The sequence below is a fragment of the Ailuropoda melanoleuca genome, chromosome 10 (genome assembly GCF_002007445.2).
Source record: "Ailuropoda melanoleuca isolate Jingjing chromosome 10, ASM200744v2, whole genome shotgun sequence".
Lineage (NCBI taxonomy): Eukaryota > Metazoa > Chordata > Mammalia > Carnivora > Ursidae > Ailuropoda > Ailuropoda melanoleuca.
This window is the reverse complement of record NC_048227.1, coordinates 5,830,102-5,855,601: the sequence shown is the minus strand read 5'-3', so window position 1 is coordinate 5,855,601 and position 25,500 is coordinate 5,830,102. Positions and strand designations below refer to the sequence as shown.

Genomic DNA, 25,500 nt, shown 5'->3' with positions numbered 1-25,500 from the left:
GTCCGGCGCGAGTGCGGCGGGGGAGGGTCCGTCCTGGCGAGCGGGCAGACCTGCTTGAAGGTGGTGGTGAAGCCGCGTGGATGGGTTTTTTTTCCCTCAGGAAGTTTTCTAAGACTCGCGGACCGACGTGTGGAGCGTTGGCGCTTTTACAAGTGCTTTTGTCGGGAAATGAATTAGAAGTGAGGCCTTTTCGAGCCGCAGGGAGCCGACAACAACTACGTTTTTATTCCTTCAGAGAGAAGTCCCTCTTGAGAACCTCTAAGGCCCTCCCTGAGGGACCATCTCGACCTTTCTTCGGTCAGAATCACTTGTTCCCTGCTCCCAAAATGGCGCCACAGGACAGAGGAGTTGGGGGAATTCATCACTCTCTAGCCCCCCAAATACGTGGAGACAGTGTTTACTGTACAGATGGGGCTTCTACGAAATGCCCTGAACCCCACTTCCAGTTAGACCTGGCGCCCTTGAACCCATGGAAATCTTGGAGCAGGACTCCTTTCGTTGGGGTCGCTGCAGATCATCAACAGAGTGCCTCTGCTGGCTTATGAGTTTGACCCCAGTGTTTGCCCAGAACGTGATGTTCACAAAAGTTAAGTTGTCACAATCCTGATTTCAGAGCCACACTCTGTTCTGTAGGGTTAGTTAAGCCAGCTGTCCAAGGAGCACTAATGCACTGGAAGTAATTGGTTTTATTTTGCCCCATGGCTACAAAGTCTCTGGTCCTAGGAAGATGGAGGACAGATTGAGAGAGCAGAAAGTTCGTTTTAAATTAATTACCTCCCTCCCAGTGACAACATCTAGGCCTAGGAAGGATGGCACACATAGAAGCAAGGATTCCTCCTGTGTCTGCAAGTTACATGAACTAATCCAGATGTATGTAGGGTTGGTATCCAGAGTCAAAATACCAACTGTTTTATTTAGATCGCACCTCTTTACAAAAGACAGTAACTTCCTTGAAGGATTTTATCATCAGGATAGATGAGAATAACATACAAAACAATAGACCTTGATGAATGTGTTGACACAAGTCGGTGCCAGGACTGGCCACCTGATACATGGTCCAGAACGTTTCCCATTATCCCATCATGCCCTGGTTATAAAAGCCATAGGAGTTCCAAGGAGGGTGAGTTATTTTTAGTGTTTGGTTTTTTACCTGCGTACTGACACTGATCTAGTATCACAAATGAGGATTCTCTTAATTAGTAGGAGGGAAGGTAGTACTTAGAAATGGGAAATGGGGGGCGCCTGGGTGGCTCAGTTGTTAAGCGTCAGCCTTTGGCTCAGGGTGTGATCCCAGAGTCCTGGGATCGAGCCCGTATCAGGCTCCTCTGCTGGGAGCCTGCTTCTTCCTCTCCCACTCCCCCTGCTTGTGTTCCCTCTCTTCGCTGGCTGTCTCTCTCTGTCAAATAAATAAATAAAATCTTAAAAAAAAAAAAAAAGAAACGGGAAATGGGAGGAAGTGCAGGGTTGGATACTACCATGAAATTATTTTGTTTGTTTTATTGATTCAGTTGGAATAGGAACAGGATTGAATTGGAATTTGGTCAAACTTCAAGTCATCAGGTATTTAATGAGTACTCACCAAGTGCCAAGATTTGTGTTAAGCATTTCGATAAATGTACAGAAGAGTTGGGTAAGATCTTTCTGTTCTCAAGGAGCCCAGAAGCTAGGATAAGATCAGTTCACACATTATTTTATTTTTTTAAGATTTTATTTATTTATTTGACAGAGAGCACAAGAAGGGGGAGCAGCAGACGGAGAGGAAGAAGCAGGCTCCCTGTTGAGCAGGGCCCGGGGATCATGACCTGAGCCGAAGGCAGCGGCTTAACCGACTGAGCCACTCAGGTGCCCCATACACATAATTTTAAATACAAGGAAATACACAATGCCTTAAACGTGGAAGATCCTACTTAATATTTGTTGAATGAACCTATGAATGAATGAAATAAACAGTCTGGGATTTTAAAGAACACAGAGGTTACTACCAGTTGTGAGTGGGAGGAAGGGCTTATACAGATACATCAGGAAGTATCCAGTCATAGGTCAGAAAGATTACATGTTTGCAAAGGCTAAGGATTTCCATCTGCTCAGGAGGGCCTTGATTTAGTATCTGGATGTGGTTTGGAGGGTAAGAAGATTGGTTCTCCCTTGAGCCCCAGCTGAACAACATTGAACACTTACTGCCAGTCTGCCTCCATTTTGTTTTTTCTTTTTAAAAACATTTTTAAAGTAATCTCTGCACCCAATGTGGGGCTCAGACTCACGACCACTGAGATCAAGAGTCACATGCTCTACCAATTGAACCAGCCAGATTCCCCTCTGCCTCTATTTTGTATTTTACATGGGTTAATGCCTACCACCTACTCACCACAAAGACTGCTGGAAATATTTATTGAATCAATGTCTATAAAAGGTATAAGCAAACAAAAGGACAAAAACATAAATGGATACTCTGTGTTAATGCTTACGCTTTATTTTATTTTTTCAAAAGATGTTATTTATTAGAGAGAACAAGCAGGGAGAGTGGCAGGCAGAGGGAGATGGAGAAAGTTTCCCCATGGAGCAGGGAGCCGATACAGGGCTCAATTCCAGGACCTGGGATCATGACCAGAGCCAAAGGCAGGCACCTAACCAACTGAGCCACCCAGGAGCCCCTTGACATTATGTTTATACATTATTGTATTCATTTGGTAAAATTTTTCTTAAGAATTTAGCAGTTTAGCGGTGCCTGGGTGGCTCAGTTGGAGGAGCATGCAACTCTTGATCTTAGGGTGGTGAGTTCAAGCCCCATGTTGGGTGCAGACATTATTTAAATAGACAAAACTTAAAAAAAAAAAAGAATTTAGCAATTTAAGGGGCAGCTGGCTGGCTCAGCCGATAGAGCATGTGACTCTTGATCTGGGGGTGGTGAGTTTGAGCCCCATGTTGGGGGTGGAGATTACATTAAAAAAATCTTTAAAGGCTGTAAGCAACTTGCTCAAAGACATACTATCAAAAGTAATAACAAAGTCAAAGCAAATACTTTAAGGAATTTAGCAATTTAAAATCTTGGCATATGAAGGATATTGTTTTGCAGTTTACTTTTCTTGTAATTTTAACTTTTTTTTAGTTTTGGTATGTGAGTAATTCTGGCTTCCTAATGAGTTCAGAAATATTCTTTCTCTTAAATTTTCTGGAAGAGTTTGGGTAGAATTGGCATTTCTTAATTTATTTTTATTTTTATTTTTTTTAAGATCTTATTTATTTGACAGAGAGAGAGAGACAGCCAGCGAGAGAGGGAATACAAGCAGGGGGAGTGGGAGAGGAAGAAGCAGGCTCCCAGATGAGGAGACTGATGAGGGGCTCGATCCCAGAACGTCGGGATCATGCCCTGAGCTGGAGGCAGACGCTTAACAACTGCACCACCCAGGTGCCCCAGCATTTCTTAATTTTTAAACATGGGAGTTTTAAGTTATATTTTTGTTATTGATTTCTGCCTTAATGGCATAATTTCTAGCTTAATTACTAATTTGTTTTTGCTTGCTTGTTTTGATTACTAAGAAAGGTGTGATGGGGCACCTGGGTGGCTCAGTTGGTTAAGCATCTGCTTTCGGCTTAGGTTACGATCCCAGGGTCGTGGCATCGAGTCCTGCATCGGGCTCCTTGCTCAGTGGGAGTCTGCTTCTCTTCTTCCTCTGCTTCTCCCACTGCTTGTGCTCTCTTGCTCTCTCTCTTGCTTGCTCTCATTCTATCTCAAATAAATAAATAAATAAATAAATAAATAAAATCTTTAAGAAAAAATAAAAAGAAAGGTGGGCTAATATCTTCCAAGTGGTCGTGGAGTTGTCTATTTCTACTGTCTGTTATTTTTTTCTTTATATATTTTGAGGCTATATATATTTATTTTTTATTTATTTATTTTTTTTTATTTTTTATTTTTTTTTTTAAAGATTTTATTTTTTATTTATTTGACAGAGATAGAGACAGCCAGCGAGAGAGGGAACACAAGCAGAGAGTGGGAGAGGAAGAAGCAGGCTCATAGCAGAAGAGCCTGATGTGGGGCTCGATCCCGCAACGCCGGGATCACGCCCTGAGCCGAAGGCAGACGCTTAACCGCTGTGCCACCCAGGCGCCCCTATTTTTTAAAGATTTTATTTATTTATGTGACAGAGAGACAGCCAGTGAGAGAGGGAACACAGCAGGGGGAGTGGGAGAGGAAGAAGCAAGCTCCCAGCGGAGGAGCCTGATGTGGGGCTCGATCCCAGGACCCCGGGATCACGCCCTGAGCCAAAGGCAGACGCTTAACAACTGCGCTACCCAGGCACCCCTATTTTGAGGCTATATTATAGATGCCTCTATGTTATAGAATTGTTATGTCTTATGAGTTAGATGTTGTATTGTTATGAAATATTCCTTTTAAAAGATATTTATTTGAGAGAGAGAGCGAGCATGTGTAAGCACATGAGTGGGGGGAGGATTGGAGGGAGGGGGAGAAAAGCAGACTCCATACTGAGCAGGGAGCCTGACTGCAGGCTCCATCTCACCACCCTGAGATCATGACCTGAGCCGAAATGAAGAGTCAGATGCTTAACTGACTGAGCCACCCCGGTGCTTCCCCCACTTTTTCTTAAGTAAGCTGTACATCCAACATGGGTCTTGAACTCACAGTCCTGAGATCAAGAGTCCCATGGGCTATCAACTGAGCCAGGTGCCCTGGAATATTCCTTTCTAATAGGGCTTTGCTCTTCATCTTTACTTCTCTGATATTAATATAGCTATACCAGCTTTTTTGGGGGTTAGGGTTTGCCTAGTATATCTTTTTTTTCTTTTTACTTTCAACTTTTCTATTACCTTATGCTTTTAGATGTGTTGTTCATAAGCAATGTGCAGTTGCAATTTATGATTATAGTATATTTATCTTTTAACTGAAATATCCATCCATTTATACTTAATTACTGATATATTGGAATTTAACTCGATCATCTTTTTATATGCTTTATTTTTGTCCTGACTATTCTGGTGTTTTTTTTCCCCTCTCTCCTTTCTTGCCTTCTTTGGATTGATGGTTTTTTATTCCATTTTCAAGAACTAATTTAGAGGTGTGCTGGAGTGGGCCACACTGGCTCAGGAGAACAGCTTGTGCTCTCTTTTCCCAGATTCATGTTCAGTAACCTCTTGTGGGTAGCTTGAAATCGGCCACCATGGGAGCCGATTATACCATAGAGAGTAGCAGAGGCTGCAGATTAGGGCTTTTGTCCTACAGAGCACACCAATTATTAGTACTTTCTCTTCCTGAATAATGCAAAGGTCCTAGATTACCTTAACTCCACTATTATTCTTCTCCATAGTTATGTGCTATTCTTGTCATATATTTTAATTCTATAGTAAAGATAATGTATTTGCTATTTTCTGAAGTTCCGTGGGATTGTTTCTGTTACCAAATTGTTGTTTCGACTAGTTCTCATTTGTATTCTGTCCTCTTATATGGTTGGTTATCAATGTTGTGTCTAACATTTTAGTTTTTAAATTATGTAGAAATAATTTGAGACCTAAAATGATTTTTATCTTTGCCCAGATAAGATTCTCATTTTAATTTTGCCGAATGCCTGAGGATGTCTGCAATCTGGGATCACCTTAATCTAATTTTAGGATTTGAGATTTTTCAGGGTCATCCAGATGACTCCAAGCTGGGCTCCAGTCCTCGAGAAGAATGTTCATCTTCTAATTCACCCTTACTCCTAGTGTCCCATCCCAAAGCACAAATGTGATGGCTAATTTTGTTTGTCAACTTAATTGAGCCACAGGATGCCCAGATGTTTTGTCAAATATTATTCTGGGAGTTCCTGTGAGGGTGTTTTGGATGAGATTGGCCTTTTAGATTGGTAGACTGAATAAAGCAGATTGCCCTCCATAATGTGGGTGAGCATCAGCCAATAGGAGCATCTGTTCACCACTCAATAGAACAAAAGGCTGACTTCCCCCAAGTAAGAGAGAATTCCTTCCTCTTTGACAGCCTTTGAACTGGAACATTGGCTCTTTCTGGTTGTCCAGTAGTTCTGACTTTTAGCCTCGAACAGGAATATCAACTGTGCAGATTTTTTGCTTGCTAGCCTCCATAATCCTGTAAGACAATTCCTTTTATTAAATCTTTTTATATCTGTGTATCTACTGATGTAACAGGATATCTATATCTGCATCTGTCTGTTTCCTGTTGGTTTTGTTTCTCTGGGGATCCCTGACTACTACAACAGACTCTTACCAGGATTCTTGTCCTTGGAGGTCCCTGAATTCCATCTTTTGTCTCTTAGATAGACTTTAAAAGTATGGGGCGCCTGGGTGGCACAGCGGTTAAGCGTCTGCCTTCGGCTCAGGGCGTGATCCCGGCGTTATGGGATGGAGCCCCACGTCAGGCTCTTCTGCTATGAGCCTGCTTCTTCCTCTCCCACTACCCCTGCTTGTGTTCCCTCTCTCACTGGCTGTCTCTATCTCTGTTGAATAAATAAATAAATAATTAAAAAAAAAAGTACTGTTCAGTCACCTGGTCTCAAATCAACAAATAGTCCTTGGGGTGAAGCAGCCCTAAAATGCTAGGCTCACTCTCTGATGTTCTCTTTTCTCTTGGATATGGACCTGGTGTTTGTTACCTTGTTAGCTCTCTTATCTCTCTTATCTTTGTATGTTTTCTTCCACCTTTCTAGTTATCGGGAGTGGGAGAGTGGTCTGTCACCCTAGTCCTCCATTACCAGAATCATTTGGTAAGTAATTATTTTAAAAAATTGCTCTATTTGTCTTTTATTTCGCTAAATTCTATTGCATTAATTTTATATCTTTAACACATTATCACATTGTTTATTTGCTTTGCAGTACATTTGTTGCAGGTTAAAGGGAATATTTAATTCTCATCTAATATAGTGTGTATCATCGCATACTGCTGGCAAATGTAATCACTATGGAGTTTGTTAAGTGTTAAATAATTAGGTAGTGATACATGTAAGCACATAAAATGTTTATATTATGTGGAAATGTTTGGAGAATTGTTTTATAGATATTTAATGGGCTTTTAGTGATATTTAGAGAAACTTGTTAGAATTTTTAGTCAGGCAGTGCATGCATTCTTATTTCTCATTTAAAATAATCTAATATAGGCTCTTTTGATCTTAGACTTATTGTCAGAAATGGATTAACTTGGGATGACTGTAGTTCTAATTGTAGTATATAGTGTACCTTTGCTTTTGTGTGTGTATATCTCAGGTGTATTTCTGGGCTTCTTCTTTTGTCATGGTCCCAAATGAAACTGCTGGTGAAAAGTTGAGTAATTCTACACCTGGAGGGAAGCTAACCAACACAAAGAATGTCTCTCCAGGAACAAATTTAAAGTGATAGAAAATTGCAAGTCTGATGAATATTTTTGTCAGAGCACTGAATGAAATGGCTGGTTTGGCTTTTGACATTAACTGTTCTTGTTTGGTTCCTGCCTCTGAACTTCAGATGCTGATGAACTCAAGTTTTGCCTCCCTCTGCACACAGTCCCTAAGTGATCTCTCACAAACTCTCAGCTTCAACCACCGCGCATTGGTTGCTGACCCTCAGGTGTGTGTCTCACTTTCTTCCTGACCTCTGATAGTTCTCACTGCCCACTGAGTTCCTTCATCTGGTATCCATCAGCTCCCACTGCTTTCTTTCATTCTTTCTTTCTTTTTAAAGATTTATTTATTTATTCGAGAGAGAGAGAAAGAGAGGAGAGAGAGTGACCACAATCAGGGGGATGGTCAGAGAGAGAGAGAAAAAGACCACAAGCTGGGGAAGGGGCAGAGAGAGAGAGAGAGAGAAAATCTCGAGCAGACTCTCAGCTGAGCATGGATCCTCATGTGGGACTCAATCTCATGACCCTGAGATCACGACCTGAGCCAAACCAAGGGTTGGACACTTAACCTACTGAGCCACCCAGGTGCCCCTATTTGTTGAGCCATTTGTAAGTCACAGACACCGTGGCTTTTCAGCCCTGAATACTTCAGTATGTATCTTTAAGAACAAGGACCTTCATTGGGGTTCCTGGGTGGGTCAGTGAAGCGTCTGCCTTCAGCTCAGGTCATAATCTCAGGGTCCTGGGACTGAGCCCAGCGTCGGGCTCCCTACTCAGTGGGGAGCCTGCTTCTCCCTCTCTTTCCCCCCAGCTTGTGCTCTGTCTCTCTGTCAAATAAATAAATAAAATCTTTAAAGAACAAAAAACAAAAAAACAAAGACCTTCATTTACATAATCATAACACAATGATCACATTCTGGACATTTAACATCACTCCAGTATTTTTATTTACTATCAGAATAATTAACATAAGTTAATTATAAAACTTAATTATATAATACATAATTATAAGTTTGTTATAAGTTCATATTCAAATTTCACCAATAATGTTCTTTCTAGCAATTTCTTTTTTTCTTTAAAGATTTTTAAAATTTTTAAAGTAATCTTTACACACCCAGCATGGGGCTGGAACCCACAACCCTGAGATCAAGAGTCACACACTCCACTCACTGAGCCAGCCGGGCACCGCTCAATTTCTTTTTCTTGATCCCAGAGCCAAATCCAAGATTATTTGCTGAATTTAATTGTCATGGTTCTGTAGTCTAATATGAAATAGCTCCTTAGCCATTTTTTTTTTTGCCTTTCATAACATTGACAATCTTAAAGAGTCCACACCAATTATTTTATAGAATGTTCGTTAGTTGGGGTGTACACCACCTTAATCAAGTGTGAAACTTAACATCACAAACGGTGGCAAAAATTGACATCATGTGTCTTCTGGTGCGATGCAGTGGGTGGGACACAACTTTGCTTATGTTGTATTCCCTGCCCAAAATGCATAATCTGAATTGAATTATGACAAACCTCTCTTGCCCTCCGAATAAAGTCCACACTCCATGACAAGTCATCAAGGTCTCCCATGCTCTGTTACCTTCATCTCTCACCGTGTCCTCTGTGTGACAGACACTCTCGCTATCCACACATCATCACCTTTACCCTCTTGGCTCCACTGCTTTTGTTCAGGTGGCTCTTAGGGAAGCCAGGACCTTCCCTAACCCTGGGAATGAGCCACAGATGTTCCTTGCCTTATGTGGCAACCGCATTGCCACTTGCTACTAATTGGTTTAGAAATGGGTGTGTGGCCCATTTCTGCCAATCAGGACTCAAGAAGTCTCCTCGGGAGCTTCTGGGAATAAATATGCTCCCTGATAAAAAGGATGGTGAGGAAGTCTTTATTTTTTCCCTGTCTTAAACATGGTTGTGGGAAGATAGGACGGTTAGAGCTGTGGCAACTGTCTTGACAGACCCAAGAGAAGAGTAGTATGGAAAGGTGGAGACCTGGGTTGCTCACCCTGCACTAATTCCAGAACCTTCTGTGAGTGCAGGGGTTGGCGCGTAAGGTCACTGAATGCCTCTATTGCTCGTGCCACTGTTGCTCATGTGCTGCTACCTGCTACCAGGCGCACTCTGGCTGGTCCTCCCCGCTCCCGCTGTCCATTCCCACATGCTCTCCCTCCCCTTTGAGGGAGAGCAATTCCTACTTATACTTAGGCTTCAACGAAGACATAACTTCCTCCAGAATGCCTTCCCTTATCTTCAACGACTGGGCTGAGTGCCTCTCCTGTACCTATTCCCACAGTAGCCTTCCTAGTTGCTAAATCTAATGCTCTAATACACTTTTCCCCTTGGTCTAAATGCCTGATTACTGTTTTGCTGCCTATATTTAAAAGTTGTGGTTTTTAAAAATATGTGTAGAGAAAAGTTTTATGGAATCAATGCTCCAAGGCTGCAGGATACATTTTTTTTGTGAGTCTAAGCCAGGGTTCAGGAAGTAGAGGGAAGAATAATCCCTTATAACAGCCAGCAGGCTTCCTTCCAGTCTTGGGATTTTACTGTAACTCAAGTTTGACCTTTTCACAACAGATCTCCAGCCCAATTCCTGGTAGCTTATAGGTGAAAGGGTCAAGGGGTCTTTGTGATGATTTTGTGATTTCAGGAAGCCCCAAACGTGTGCTCCTTGGCAAGACCCAGACCTGCTGGCTTCCCTATAGGGCCCCAGGATTGGTTCACATGTGAAAGGAGGGGGAAGATAATTGGTATTTTTTAATGTACCCAGGATTTGTTTTAATCAGATGTAAGACATACAGATATGGAAATGATTGTCACGAAGGAAGTTTTTACACTCACAGACCCATCTGTAGAAACAGGAGGCATGGCATGGCATGACACTCAGGGCCATGTGAGGAAGTGCTGGTGGAGGCCAGGAGGCAGGAACAGCAAGGGAAAGCATGCCCACAAGTCTTTATTGTGGTTTTTGTGGGAAGGAATGGGTGGGGCAAGGTGAGCAGGCTTAGGATTGGCTAATTTGAATAATTTCAGTAGACTCCGGAGTATAGGAGCTGTCCCTAGTTGTCTCGTATCTGGCCCTGGGATGATTAGGGCAGAGGAATAATGCCTCCGAGGATATAAGAGCAAACTAGAGGAGGAGATTTGGAGTATGGGCTCTGGATTGGTTAGTCTGTATGAAAGCCATTCGCTATCTGTAAGAGTTGGCTAGCCCTGGGAGAGGCAGTGTCTCCTCAGTCAGGGAGGCCCCAGATGGCAGAGTATCAAGAATACAGAAAAAAAAAAAAAAAAAAAAAGAAAGTACAGTTAAAATAATCAGAGACACAAAATTTAGCAGCCTTGAAAGCTAGCCCAAAACGTTTAGCAAAACCCCTTTGCTCCATTTATTCTGCAGAACCTGGTGCCAGTGCGCTGATTTTGGTCTTCATGGATACTAATTAATGCTATTATTTTGCAAGGCCATAGAATATATCCTTTTAGACCTTCAAGCCATTCTGAAATTACACGTCCTTAGGCAAAAATAGCATATGTGGCTAAATGAAAGCCCTTTTCTTATAAATACTGGATCAGAAACCTTTCCTCGTTCCACCCAACGAAGAATTTTTAGCTCTGCTGTTAACTGGTGTCGGGCAAGTCACTAAGCCCACCTACATCTGCTCCCCGCCCAACCCCTCCAGCAAAGTGAGGAGCTGCTCTGAAATTCTCCGCATGTGGGGAGACCATGGGTAGACTATCCACCAGGAAATGATGGTGAGGTCTTAAAACTTCATGGAATTCCCCTTGCGTTTCTCCAGTAAGAGACTTGTTGCTGTCAGCTGCCAGACTGACAGGCCAGGCCAAGCCTCCTTTGGGAGATCCAGTGTTAAGGCCTACAGAATGCTAGAAGAAACTTGGCAAGTGTCTAAGTGTTGTGCATAATAGGCTCTGTGCCAGGTTATCTTGTTTAAACTTCACATTCCTAGGAGGCAGCTACTGTTATTATTCCTCATTTAACAGTTGAAAAACAGGAGGTGAGATAGGTTAAGTTGCCCACAGTCTCACTGCTGAGAAAGTGGAACCCGTATTTGTCTGACTTCAAAGTATAAGAATTAGACTTATTTTATGTAATTACAGAGGTGGAAGAGTAGATCAAAATGAGGGCAAAATGCAGGGAGACATATTCAGGTTCAATTTTACTTTGAACCATGATTGTCAGTCAAAACGGCAATGGGAAGGATTCCGATCCAAGTTGGATTACCATTTTTTCAGGGATGTTATGGATGGGAATCTCCAGTTGGCTGAGAGTTGGACTGGACACCCTCTGAATATCCCTGTGAGCCCTAAAATTCCAATATGTGTAATTCTACTTGTGTGATTTGGTGTCTCCCAGGAAATTCACATAAAGCAGTTGGAGACCCCACCGCCAGAGGGCAGTGTCTTCTTATTTGATCCATTTGTACGGAAGGAACCAAGTGGTTCCCTCTGGAGCTGTCTAGAGAGTGCCAGAGTGCCCACCACAGGGCTGAAATGGGCCAGTGTGGAGAGAGTGGCAGTCACCAATGGAATGTTAATACCCCTTCCTTTACCAGCTGAACAATGATTTCTGTCTGCCAGGGCGCTGGAGAGAGATCAGAGTGCTTAAACTCAAAGGGAAGAGACCATTTCCAGGGAGTTGGGGGGAGGTGCCGTCTGAGGGCTGTGCGCTGGCAGGGAGCCCTCATGGTGCTGTCTCCTCCAATCCTGCACTCCAAAGACTAGGAAAGCGAGGGGAGGAACAGGGTCCAGGATGTTAAAGGTGACAACGGAAGCCCTCTCACACTTGGGAGGGTTGAAGGACCCAGGAATATTCAGCTTTGGAGAAGAGAAATCTTGGAGGGACATGAGAACTGTCTGCCATTGAGGTCGTTCTGTATCAAAACCAGGGTTAAAAAGTAGATGCCACCAGGGGGCAGGTCTCAACTTGATTTAAGGAAGAATTTAAATCTTGATTTAAGGAAAATTTGCCTGTGTCGGATCATCCTGGGAGATGTCAAGGTAGAGCACGTCGGGGCCTTGTGGGTCTTTAGCCTGGATGGATCCTATAACATCCATTCAGGGATTCTGTAGTTTTCTCAGCTTTATGAAACCTGGTTAGTTTTCGTATCTGTGGTCTACCCTTTCAAAATTTGCGGTGAACCTCACCAAGACTGCATAATTCTCATGGTTTCCGAAAGAAATAAGCCTGTGCATGAGGATATAGGGATAAAACAGAATTCTGACATATTGTAAAAATTGCCTTTGGATTTGGAAGCCTTAGAAAAATAAAATTTCTTCACTTACAATCTCCAGTCTGTTTTTCATATTTTTTTATTTAAGCTGCATTGGGACAGGGCATTAAAATTGTCCACAGGAGGAATTACTTCTAGAAAACAGCCAGGGTACACACACATTACATATTCCGTCTTTGACATGAACATGTAGGATCTCAACTGAAACAGACACACTGTTACTGTTATCCAAGTGCTTACACAGCTTGATGCAGTGTCAGAGAAGCCACACTAATTTTAGTTCTTCTAATGGCTGGGTATTTACATCCTCAAACCCTTTTCCCCCACAGCTATCTTTATTCTGTCGCACCTGTCTCTTTCTGACTTGTACTTTCTTTTGCATAGTAAACATTCTCAGGATATCCAGTTTTCTATTTTCATATGTTTTTCCTCTCAGTGATCTGCTGTTGAGATCTGTGTCACCCTGGAAGGAAGAAGGAGAGAGAGTGAGAAAATCCTTGTGGACCAGAGCCAAGAGTTCTGACATCTTTGCCTCTTTCTTGCTGGAGAGACAGTGTCCCCTAGATGCATGGGCTGCAGCTGCACAGGCTTCCTTCATCATAATGGATACCATTATTGGATCAGAGCTGGTTCATTCTATGTGAGGTTGTGAAGGTTAGAGACACCTTTGGGCCTGGGATGCCTAACTGGGCCTGGACTGCATACAGGCCATTGAGAGGGCTGGAGTGTTGTCCCCTGGGATACAGTGCTCACCACGAGCCTGCCTATGGTGTCTCATGAGGGGCCCACAGGCTTGATTTGCCATTGTGATATGTCTTCCCAAGAAAGAAAAGCTGCTCGTTACGTCCCACACATGGATTTAAAAACTAAGCAAGATTTCCCTAGGGAAATTATGGAATACTTGTACCCAATGGGGCTCTTCACATCCTCAAGCATGCCTGTCCAGCTAGCTTCGTCTCCCGCTGCATCCAACACTCCCCCCTCTTCCTGAGCTCCTCTTCCCTAGTCACGCTCTTCCCTTGTATGCATCTGACCCCTGCGCTTAGGCATATGTTGGGTCTTCTATCTTGAATTCCTTTCTTTCCTTCTCTATCTGGTGAGGGATTAATTCTACTTATTCTTTTTAATTTCCATTAAAAACTTGTTCTTTTCATTTATTTTACTTAATCTCAGAAACAAATACTTTATAAAATACTTTGATCATGCATTTGGATGTCATGGCAGTATCAATTGCTGTAAAAATGTTGATAAACTTCCTCTCAGTTTCTGCACTTTTGTTGTCCTGGGCAGGTAACAAATGGACCACTCACTGAGTGGCGCTGCCTTAGACTTTTCTTAGACTTTTTCTTCCATGGAGCTGCTCTACCCAGCCACCTCAGTTTAAACCAGTCACTCCTCCCCTGTCATCCTCCCCAGTGAGATGCCAACGTAGCATCATAGAACATTCACTCACAGCCTTGTGGTGATGTGTGCTTCTATTTCTCCACCAGATTCTGAGCTCCACAAGGGAGGACATTCTTTCTTATTCATTATTTATCTCTGTATCTCAGAGTCCAGACCTAGTCCATATTCAGAGCTTGGTCAGTATTTGTGGAACTGAATATAAAGCCACTTTGGAAAACTAAACTCTTGTAGGGTCATGTACTAATTTGTTTAAGACATCTCATGGCTACTGATGGCATATCTAGCCCTGTGACCAACAAGGGGAAATGGGATAAAAGAGCCTCATCACCTCTGGGTGCCTTTGGCAGGATGGTGGTCTTGTGGTGTGGAGACAGAGCTGTTGGACCAAGACTAGCACCCCAGGAATAAACAGTCACCAAGCCAGGGCAGAGGATCTGTTTCACAAGATGGCTAATCCTGGAGGCTGAGATTTAGCAGGTGGAAGGACTGAACTACCTCCTGAGTCTGGGTGGCACAGGGAGCCTCCTGAGTAACCCCCGCCAAGGTGAGAGTTCAACAGAAGGGACCCCTTGCAGGTTTTTGCCCCAAAAGGAGATGGTTATACATTAATTGTAGTATTCATCCAAAGGCAAGCCTCTGGTTTCCTTAACTTCTTGAGCTAACCATTACTTAAGAATTAGAGAATTAAGAAAAAGATGATCTCCTATCTTTTGTTTCCTCCTTAAGCAAGTGATAAGAAAAGTCTCAGCTTGAATTCAAAGGTCAGTGGGGTTATCACTTTCAACTAAAACCCAAACTGACCCAGTACTGAAAGAGAGCTGTGAGTGGGGAACCTTACCCTCACTGGAGAGGTGATCCATCTGGATGTGCGAACACAAGGCCAGAAGAAAATTCTCATAATCTATGGAGGTTGGACCATCAGTACACTGAGACTTCAGCCCCATTCCCTCCCAACCTAAACCAAGTCCTTGATCTTGAGTTGTCCTACTTAATCCTTAACAGAGGGCAGCCTTCTTCATCTCTGCAGTAATTAAAATAAAAGACAGTTTGCCTTTCCACAGCACAAGGCTTGTATGACCATGAGCAAGTCATTGAATTTCTCTGAGCTCATTTTCCTCACCTGACAAATGGAGATATTTATGTATCTCCTTACCACAGGATGAATGAGAGAGTGAAAAACATTACCGTGTGCCTAGTTCTGGTAAAAGTCGGAGAAGCCTCTGTTCCCTGGCTCTGCGTTTCTGTAAGGGGAGATTTCTGCTACGGCGTTGGCTCTAACACACCTGACCATACATCTGATCACCGTAGGGCTGGTTAAACCACAGATGCTGGGCCCACCTCCAATAACTTCCGATTCAGTAGGTCTGGAGTGAAGCATAGGAATGTGCATGTCTAACAATTTCCCAAGTGATGCTGATATTGCTGCTGCTCAAAAGGACCGTGTTTTGGGGGAACCACTGCTCCAGAATAATGTTCTTTGCCTCTTTCCTCATCTTTCCCTTGCTCCACTCATGGGAAGAGGCGTGATTTATCCTGTGTTTGGAAGCAGGAACCAGGATGGAGGGGATGAACCCCATCTGGTCTCTCCTTTTGGGTCTGCCTGTAGGTTTGATGAGTTCTGGTCATCCCTCCCCTTGGAGTGGGGGTTGCTCCTTGTGGAGCTGAGCTGTGGTGGTTCAGTTTGGCAGGTACCTTTAATCCCTTGGATACCCATTAAATTCTTAATCTAGAATTATAATAAAACTAGCATTTTGACTTTTATATATTTGTCTCCTACATTTTTTTTCTCAGTCGATTCTGAGTTAAAGAAAATAAGAAAGGACTACTTTACATGGTCTCCTATGGGACAGTGCTTAGAAATGGTAGCTGCAACTATATTTATTAATGTAAGAAATCTAAATTCAACCAGTATTGATGAAATCCTCAGGAATAATGATATTGTGGGGATGTGAAAGATGAATACACACTGGCTGTAACCTTGCAAATGTCCCTATGGTTCTCCAGTGGAAACAAGCATTAGCACCTGTCTGCCAGGCCTAATGTCAAGTGGCATCAGACATGGAACCTGCCTTCAAAGAGCTTCCACCCAGATGGAGGAGCATCATGACCCCAGCACCTGTGTTACAGGTGGACAGCGCCACGCCCAAGGGCTTCGAGAATGCAGAGAGGGAGTGGTGCAGCTGAAGGGACCGAGGAGCTTTGGAATTCCCACCGTGTGAGATCAGGGCACAGCAGACAGGAAACGTCGAGTCGGAAGGAGCAAAGCAGGAGCAGGGAAGGAAATTTGGGGCACGGGCATCGAGAGTGGAGTCCGTACCTACTGGCTGTGGGCTGGAACGTGGACAGCGTCACTCCTCAGAAAGGGTTTTGGAGGAGCCTGTCTTGGACACCTGGATGATCTCCACAGAGGTGATGCCTTTGCCAGCCACGCGGTGTCTGGTGCGCAGCTTGTTCAGGGCGGTCTCTGCCATGCCGGCCCGCTCCTCAGCGTCATCCAGCTCGTGCACCGTCTTTCTGTAGCGAGCCAAGGTCTGGTTGGCCTGCTCCTCCTGTGACAAAGGCACGGTGGAAATCAGGGTGGAGACCTGGCTGCTTCTGGTTAAATGTGCCTCGTTATCAGTTCTACACAGACATGCAAGAGTCCAGGCTTTCAGTCCTTTCAGATGATTCTTTTTTGTCCTTGACATCCGTATTTCTAAATACAATGTGCTCTGTTACTGCTTCTGTCATTTGTGGTTTTAGGCATCAGCTAGTGGTGCCCCATTATGAAAGATGTGGGTTTAGTGCTTTCCCTGGCCCCCACCACACATCTCCCATCCCCTTGTCTTCCCAGGAGATTCGTAGTGATGTTTTCGTTAGAACCACATTAACAGTAAGCCTGGTCTTTATCGAGCCTTTTGGGAAAGGCACTGGTTGCGTGAGTGGCTGATGGGTTCAGTGTGGTAGCCCCAGAACTGGCAGCGAACAATGGCAGGGTCAAGTATCTATGTCGGGGTTGGGATGGAGGAGTGGTTGGTGCCGGTAGGTGGACGTGTGGTTTAGGGTTGAGACTCGAAGCCATCATTTGCTTACCATTTGACTCGGATTTTAACGATTACTAACATAACATAAATACCCCACTCTGGGCTGTTTCCCCACCTGTGAAACAGACTAAGAATATCAGTCTTCCCGCCTTGTGTTGGGAGGATCAAAGAAGGGAATGGTTTTGTGTATCACAGGAGGGGCCCGAGGGAGAAGTTATCCTGGCAGAGGCCACAAGGGGCAGCAGAAGCAGGACAAAGGCAGCCAAGACCTTCCCGGTTTTGGAGCACACCTTGCAGTGGGCACCCTAGTTAACATGGGTGTTCTTAGGGGATCTTTCCATTTTCTACATGTTCTTATCTCCAGTGTGTAGTGTCCAGTCTGCTTCCAACATGATAGCGAGAACCAAGTGCCATGGACATAAGGCTCTCAGGGGTCGTCTTTCGCCTGATACCTGATTCCTCCCCCGTGGTTAATTCTAACCAAGTCTTGAGATCTCGGCTGGGGAGGGAGGTGTATTAGGGACGTGCAGCGAGCACCTACCGCTTCTTCGATCTGCCGCTTGTAGACCTTGAGCTTGTTCTGCAGCTTCTCCACCAGCTCCTGCATGCGCTGGTTGGTCTTGTGGTCCTCCTCCGTCTGGAAGACCAGCTCTTTGAGGCGGCGCTCATTCTTCCTCAGTGTCTTGACCGTCTCCACGTGCTGTTTCTGCTCACCATCCAGCTCGGTCTCTAGTTCCTTGATCTGAGGGAAGAAGAGAGGAATATGGCTGAGGGAACTCAGGTTTTTGAACTTGGGAGCTCAGTGGCCTTGGGTGGGGGTGTCATGGCTGCCATGTCCACTTCCTCTCCAGAGGAAAGCAGGTAAGCTGTGGCCAGGGGGGTCAGGTGGGTTCTGCCTTTCATGCACCTGCTGCGGTTGTCACATGTGTCCCTTTCCCTGAGCCTCAAGTTTTCTCCTCTGGGAAGTGGGGGAGGCAGGGGCCAAACCTCCTGGGCCCCTCTAGCTCTGACACCCCACGGTGAAGACTAAGGCTTGTTTTAAGTAAGTAATAAGGGAGGAACAATGTGGGAAACAGACTGGGAGCAGAGACGGAGGAAGAATCCTGGGAACTGCCCTGCTTGGGGGTGAAGCACATTCTGGGGGAAAGGTGGTAGGGGGAGAAGGAGGAGAAGTGGAGCCCTTTGTATAAATAAATTACAGCTCTTGTCTCAACTTCCTTTCCCTTCCTAGCATTTGAGTAACCCAATTCCTCATCAAGTGCTGGGTTTGGTGTTTTTGGGAAAAGGCCCCTGCCCAGCCACCTCTGCCCTTTCTCTGTCCTGGCTGAGCTCAGGGGTGCCCTCACCCTGGCTTCCAGCTTCATGATCGTGCGCTTCCCTCCTTTCAGGGCCAGCTGCTCAGCCTCCTCCATCTTGGCCTGCAAGTCTTTGATGGTGATCTCGTAGTTCTTCTTGATTTTCTCCAGGTGCATGCAGTGGTCCTGCTCTTGCCGGAGTTCTTCCGCCATGCGGGCAGCCTGTGGGAGGGGAGAAGAACGGGGGGCTGGAGCTGGGTTCCCATGCAGCCTCACAGTGCTTCTGAGAGATGAGGGACCTTGTCCTCAGGTCTCTGGGAGACCGAGTGGTGGACGAGGAGAACCTCGCTCATGTGCTGCTGGGTTTTGGTAGAGGGCGTGCCCCATGTTCCTGGGACCCTCCAAGTGAAAGGGGAGGAGGCAGGCTCATGCATGCTCAACCAGGCCCCCCAGTCCCGTAGACTCCACCAGCCTGGGGCTCTCCAGCCCCTCTTTGCTGTCTCCTCCACGAGGCACACAGCACAGAGGGTAGGAAAAGCACAGGTCTGGAGGAGGAAGACAAAGGTCTGCATCTGGCCCTTGTGTGGCCTTCAACAAGTCACTTTACCCTCTCATCCTTGTATTCATTCCACAGATATTCATAGGAAATCTGTATGCTGGGTGTGGGTCTGTGCTCTCCGGACGTAGCACCAATAAAAGCAGCAATATTCCTGAGCTCCTGGCATTTCAATCAAGTGCAAGCAACCTGGCAATAAAATCTGTATTCCCTCATCTTTAAAGTTGGGTACATGGTTTCTGCCACTCAAGGTTATGGGAATACTCAAAGAGATACTGGGGCAAAACCACTGGCAGCACGTCCTGCTGAATCTGCCCCTGAGCCCCTGGCACCCATCTTCCTTTCACTAATGCTCTCCTCAAGACTGGTTTAATGCTCCTCCTTGCCAAAAGGCCTGCCCAGAAAAGCTCACTTTCAGTGGCTCCTTTGACCCATGCCCCAGGCCTCAAGCACAGACCTCTCGCATGCTCACGTGTAGCTTGTAGTTTTTCCTTACTTTCATGTATTTGGCTTTTCAGAAAAGCCTCCAGACTCCTCAGAGCAAGGACCACAGTCCTACTGGCAAGGCCCTGCTGCAGAGTGACCCTTGAGTGGTTGGGGTAGCCACTCCCTTGAGTGGTTGGGGTGGCCTGGTCCTCAGCAGGCAGCTTGGCCTGGAGTGCCCAGGCCTTTTCCACCAGCCCCAGGCAGCGTGCACACTTACGTCAGTCATGGCTTTCTTGGCCCTCTCGTCGGCCGAGCGGAACTCACTGATGAGCTCCTCGTGCTCATTGGAGATGCGCTGGACATCTGACTCCAGCTTGCGCTTGACCACAAGGAGGCTTTGGTTCTAGAGGAGAAAATGAAGACATCACTGTGAGCCAGAAGTCTGCACAGTCCTTTCCATGTCCAGGAAAGAAACACAACCCTCTCCCAGACACATTTGCCAGACTCCCCAACAGGAAATGGCCCTGGGCTCCCTGCTTGGGGTAGGGTCTCTCCCAGCATTTTTCTCTGGGTTTTAGAGCAGAACTTGCGTCACAAGGAGTCCAAGAACAATGTCATTTAGGCCTGGGATGGGCGGCAGCTCTACAATAATCCTGAACTCAGAGCTGGGAAAACCCAGGTTCAAGCCCCAGTACTTCCACTTAGGTGGTTAAATTCTTTACCTCTAGGCTTTGGTCTTATCTCTAAAATGGGGTTATAATCCTTGTATGTCCCATGCACATTTTTTCTTTTGGTGAATTCACATGAGATGCTTAGTAAGAATTAAGCTGTGCTGGTAAAGGATTGCACTATCAGCGGTACTGGTATTACCACCAGCAGTAGATGGAGGTCCCCACTGCTGACCATGGATACGCCACTCAACTCTCTGGGTCACGGTTTTTCATTTGAAAAGTGAATGTCAGACTTTGGAATATTCCAGATCCCTTACAGTTCTGAAGTTCCGTCCTCAGCTACACTGAAGATAATGGTGATCCTTAAAATTGGCTAAATCATCAGAATCTCCTGAGGAGTCTGGATTTAAAAGTTTAGATTTCTGGAGTCCCACCAGAAACCCACTGGATCAGAATTTCCAAGGGAACGTCTGGGAGTCTGTCTTTGAAAGCTCCACGCAGCCGTGTGCATGCACACTGTGTGTGCACTGAACATGGTTAAGATGGTACATTTTGTGTTATGGGCTTCTTGCCATAACAAGTCAAGTCTCTGCAGGTGAGTTCTGAAGATTTCCCAAATGGAGACGCTATCTGCCTTTAAGTTCTGAAGGGAGCCCACAAGGTTTGGGCACCATCCGGGCCTTGTCCCAGTGCCCCAAGTGTGAGTCGGCCTAGCACCCCCCAGGAAGCCACCATCCTACCTGGATGTTGACCTCGTTGTGCCGCTCGGTGATCTCCACCACCTCCTGCTCCAGCAGCTTGCGGGAGCGCTCGCTGCCCTCCAGGCCTGAGCGCACCTCCTCCAGCTCTGTCTGTAGCAGGCTCAGGCGCCGCTCCTGCAGGTTGTACTGCTCTCGCAGCTCCTCGTGCTGCCGAGCGTCCTCATCCATCTGGATCTGCAGGTCCTGGGGGGCAAGAGCACCTGGCCTGAGCCCACCTTTTGGGCCCTGGCATGGTCTGGGACTGGCCAGGCCTGAGGGTGCTCTGACCTTCATGGACCGGGCTCAGGAGGGAGCTGGGGCAGGGTGGGGAGGTGGAGTCCACAGAGGAAGAGAGTGCAAGGTGTAGACCTGCCCTTGGGGAGTTCACGGTCTGGTTGAGGCCTACCTAGCTGGCCAGGGCCCAGGTGTCCAGAAGATTTGTCCAGTGGGCAGTTAGCATGAGGTCAAGGCTTTTCCAATGATAGAGCACCTGGTTTTTCTAGCAGGGCCTTCTCACAGAGGCCTTCCTCCGTGACCTTGACCATTACACCCCTGCTGGCTAATCCACATCTCCCTTCTCCTGGTCCTGTTATTTCTCTAGACCACTTACCACCTTTTTTAATACTACAATTTTATTTATTTGTTGTTTGTTGCCTATCTGCAGGGATGTCTGTTTGTTGTGTCCATTCTTGTATCCCTACCACTTAATATAGTGCCTAGACCAGGCAGGTCTCCAATAAATATGTGTTGAATGCATGGATCCAGCCACAGGTGCTTGAAAAATTAGCCTGATGACAGAAGAGGATAAAGGAAGTCTTCAACTCTATGCTTATTTCTTAAGATGAGTGGTGGGTATATGGGTGTGTATTATGTTCTTTATTTTTCTGTGCCTGAATTCACTTTTAAAAAGTCAAAAATGACTTTAAAAACCAAGACAGGCCCAACTTTCTGTTTTCCTGTTTTCTTCCCTCTTTTCAGTGGTCCAGGATATGGACTTTGGTGGTTGGGGCCTCTCATCCATGAGTCCCCGGGACTCCTGCTCCCTGGAATGCCAGCCTCCCCACATTGTCACTTTCATGCCTCTGTCCTAGCTGCAGACATGCATACAGTTAGCTTCCGGGAGTCCTGCAGGCTTGGGGATGGCTTACTTTGTCATTAATTCTTCCTCCTCCCAAATTGCTACCTTGATTTGCTGTTGTAGCCTTTTCAGGGTCTTTACAAGTTCGCTGTTGTTCTTGTTGGCATGGTCCAGCTGGATTTCCATCTCATTCAGGTCCGTCTCCATCTTCTTCTTGAGCCGAAGCGCCTCTGCCCGGCCCTTGGCCTCCGCTTCCAGGCTGGCCTGCAATGACTCAATTGCCCGCTGGTGGTTCTTCCTGCAAGTCCAAACAGAGACGGTCTTGGCATGCTGGGCTCGCTGGTCAGGCTGTGCTTAACTTCCCTAGATTAGAGGTCTGAGTAATGTGCAAGTACACCCCCACGATGTTGTGATTACTGTAACTTTGTAGTAGCTTTGAACTTGGGAAGTGAGTCCTCCAATTTGTTCTTCTTTTTCAAGATTGTTGTGGTTATTCTGGGTCCCTTGCATTTCTGTATAAATTCTAGTATCAGCCGGTCAGCTTCTGCAAAGAAGTCAGCTGGGATTTTGATAGGGATCGCAGTGAATCCCACCTTAACAATATTAAGTCTTCTGATCCATGAATATGATTGTCCTTCCATTTATTTAGATCTTCTTTAATTTTTTTCAACCTGTTTTATAGTTTTTCTTGTATTTATTTAAATCAAAGTGAATCAAAATTTTGTTCAAACCGGCATGGATATGGCCACCATATTTGAAATTAAACCATAGCTCCCCTTAAACATGTAAGTGAGGGAGCATTGTTCTTTGGGAAAAGGAACAAAGGTCAATGTTTACCATCTATCTTTTGGGATCTCAATTCATTTAACATGCAAAACATGCAAGGAAACTGAGGCTCCACGATGACAAAAAACATGCCAGAGGTGTAGCCCACCATGGAGTCAGGATTGAAACCCAAATGCTAGCCTGTTGTTTAAATTACAAAATGTGAGCCTTGGCCGTACCAGTCAGATTTATGTCTCTCTTTAAAACACCAGTCATTGCTTGATTGTATTTGCTATATTTAATTTTATTGTAATCAATGTAATGAATGTTTTCACAAGGCCCTCATAGAAGCTGTGTTAATCTCCTTTCATAGAAGGGGACTATATTTAGATATTCAAAAAATAGTTGTTTCATTGAGGGAGATAAATGGGTAGCACATAAAGATCCTGTCACCTGCCCCATGCTGTGTTCACCTCTGTTCCACCCCTGAGCACCTTCTGTGTACTTGCACATTACTGGGTTTGTAGCACTTTGAGAGATGAATTCAATTTCTAGACATGGGAGAAGGTGTCATAACATTCTCAGAAGGGAACAAAATTTTGATTCACTTTGATTTAAATAAATTCAAGAAAAACTATAAAACAGGTTGAAAAAAATTAAAGAAGATCTAAATAAATGGAAGGACAATCATGTTCATGGATCAGAAGACTTAATATTGTTAAGGTGGGATTCACTGCAATCCCTATCAAAATCCCAGCTGACTTCTTTGCAGAAGCTGACCGGCTGATACTAGAATTTATACAGAAATGCAAGGGACCCAGAATAACCACAACAATCTTGAAAAATAAGAACAAATTGGAGGATTCACACTTCCTAAGTTCAAAGCTACTACGAAGTTACAGTAATCACGACATCGTGGGGGTGCCCGGGTGGCACTGTTGGGGATTGGGACTCTTGGTTTCATCTTGAATCATGGTCTCAGGGTTGTGAGATTGAGCCCTGTGTTGGACTCTGCGCTTGGCATGGAGTCTGCTTGAGATTCTCTCTCCCTCTCCTTCTGCCCCTCGCACTTGTGCTCTCTGTCTCTTTCTCTCAAATAAATAAAATAAATCTTAAAAAAAAACCACAACATTATGGTCCTGGCATAAGGACAGACCTATAGATCAATGGAATCGAATTGGGAATCCAGAAATAAACCCTAGTCAATTCATTTTCAACAAGGTTTCTAAGACCATTCAGTAGGGAGAGAACAGTGTTTTCAGAAAGTGATTCTGTGGGGCTCCTGAGTGGCTCAGTCATTAATCGTCTGCATTTGGCTCAGCTCATGATCCCAGGGTTCTGGGATCTAGCCCTTCATCGGGCTCCCTGCTCACTGGGAGCCTGCTTCTCCCTCTCCCACTCCCCCTGCTTGTGTTCCCTCTCTCGCTGTGTCTCTCTCTGTCAAATAAATAAAATATTTTTTTAAAAAAAGTGATTCTGTGACAACTGGATATCCACATGCAAAAGAATGAAGTTGGACCCCTACTTCACACCTTCTACAAAAATTAATTCAAAATGGATCAAAGACCTAAATGTAAGAGCTAAAACTATAAAATTCTTACCCAATCTGGGAAACATATGTAGAAATCTTTGTGACTAGATTAGGCAATGGGTTTTTAGATATGACACTTAAAATGCAAGCTACCAAAAGAAAAAAACCAGAGACATTGGACTTCATCAAAATTAAAATCATTTGTGCTTCAGAGGATATCATTAAGAAAGTGATAAGGCGGGGTGCCTGGGTGGCTCAGTCAGGTAAGCGTCCAGCTCTTGATTTTGGCTCAGGTCATGTTCTCAGGGTCCTGAGATGGAGCCCTGCTTTGGGCTCCCTGCTCAGTGTGGAGTCTGCTTGAGATTCTCCCCCTCTCCTGCCCCTCCCCCGGCTTGTGCTCTCTCTTTGTCTCTCCAGAATAAATAAATCTTTATCTTATTTATTTTTAAACATTTTATTTATTTATTTGAGAGAGAGAGAGAAGGAGAAAAAGAAGTAGGGAGAGGGGCAAAGGGAGAGGGAGAGAGAGAGAAAATCAGGCTCAGTGAGGAGCCAGATGTGGGGCTCGATCCTGGGACTCCAGGATCATGACCTGAGCCGAAGGCAGACGCTTAACCAACTGAGCCACCCAGAAGCCCCTGGAATGAATACATCTTTTTAAAAAATTAAGAAAGTGAAAAGACAATCCACAGAATGGGAGAAAATGTTTGCAAATTATATATCTGATAAAGGAAGGGTCTAGTATTCAGAATATATAAAGAACTCTTACAACTCAACAATAAAAAGACAACCTGGTTTTTAAAACAAGCCAAGGGGGGGTGCCTGGGTGGCACAGCGGTTAAGCGTCTGCCTTCGGCTCAGGGCGTGATCTCGGCGTTATGGGATCGAGCCCCACATCAGGCTTCTCCGCTATGAGCCTGCTTCTTCCTCTCCCACTCCCCCCTGCTTGTGTTCCCTCTCTCGCTGGCTATCTCTATCTCTGTCAAATAAATAAATAAAATCTTTAAAAAAAAAAAACAAGCCAAGGACTAGAATAGACATTTATCCAGATAATGAGCACATGTGGCCAATAAGCACAGGAAAGATGCTCAGCGTCATCAGCTATAATGATACTACCTCACATCCACTAGGATGGCTGTGAGAAAAAAGATAAGGATGAATGTTGGAGACAATCTGGAGAAACTGTAGTCCTTGACGCTGGGAATGTAAAATGGTGCAACTGCTTTGGAAGAGAATCTGACAGTTCTGCAAAAAGTTAAACATAGAGTTAACGTACGGCCAGAACCAGGTCTATATCCAAGAGAAATGGAAGCCTAGATCCACACAAAATTTGTATATGAATGTTCGTAGTGGCATGATCCATAGTAGCCAAAAGGTGGAAACAACACAAATGTCCATCAGCTGATGAATAAATAAAATG

The 25,500-nt window shown here is 44.9% G+C and overlaps 1 protein-coding gene and 1 long non-coding RNA gene across 2 annotated transcripts in view; one reads left to right on the top strand and one right to left on the bottom strand.

The window, feature by feature from the left end:
• The first annotated feature begins 15 nt into the window (after positions 1-15).
• Positions 16-14,289, top strand: LOC117804124. The gene is made up of 4 exons (XR_004628351.1): positions 16-1,120; positions 6,675-6,731; positions 7,465-7,566; positions 13,028-14,289. It is a non-coding gene; the product is annotated as an uncharacterized LOC117804124 (long non-coding RNA).
• The window catches only part of LOC100483776 (myosin-16), a 61,692-nt gene continuing 48,844 nt past the window's right edge, over positions 12,653-25,500 (bottom strand). The window contains exons 38-44 of the mRNA XM_011231026.3: positions 21,890-22,082; positions 20,707-20,910; positions 19,573-19,698; positions 18,365-18,535; positions 17,560-17,760; positions 16,313-16,544; positions 12,653-13,054 (exon numbers count right to left, since the gene is read on the bottom strand). Coding sequence (XP_011229328.2) covers positions 16,344-16,544; positions 17,560-17,760; positions 18,365-18,535; positions 19,573-19,698; positions 20,707-20,910; positions 21,890-22,082 — 1,096 coding nt within the window. The 3' untranslated portion in view covers positions 12,653-13,054; positions 16,313-16,343. The remainder of the gene's footprint in view (positions 13,055-16,312; positions 16,545-17,559; positions 17,761-18,364; positions 18,536-19,572; positions 19,699-20,706; positions 20,911-21,889; positions 22,083-25,500) is intronic.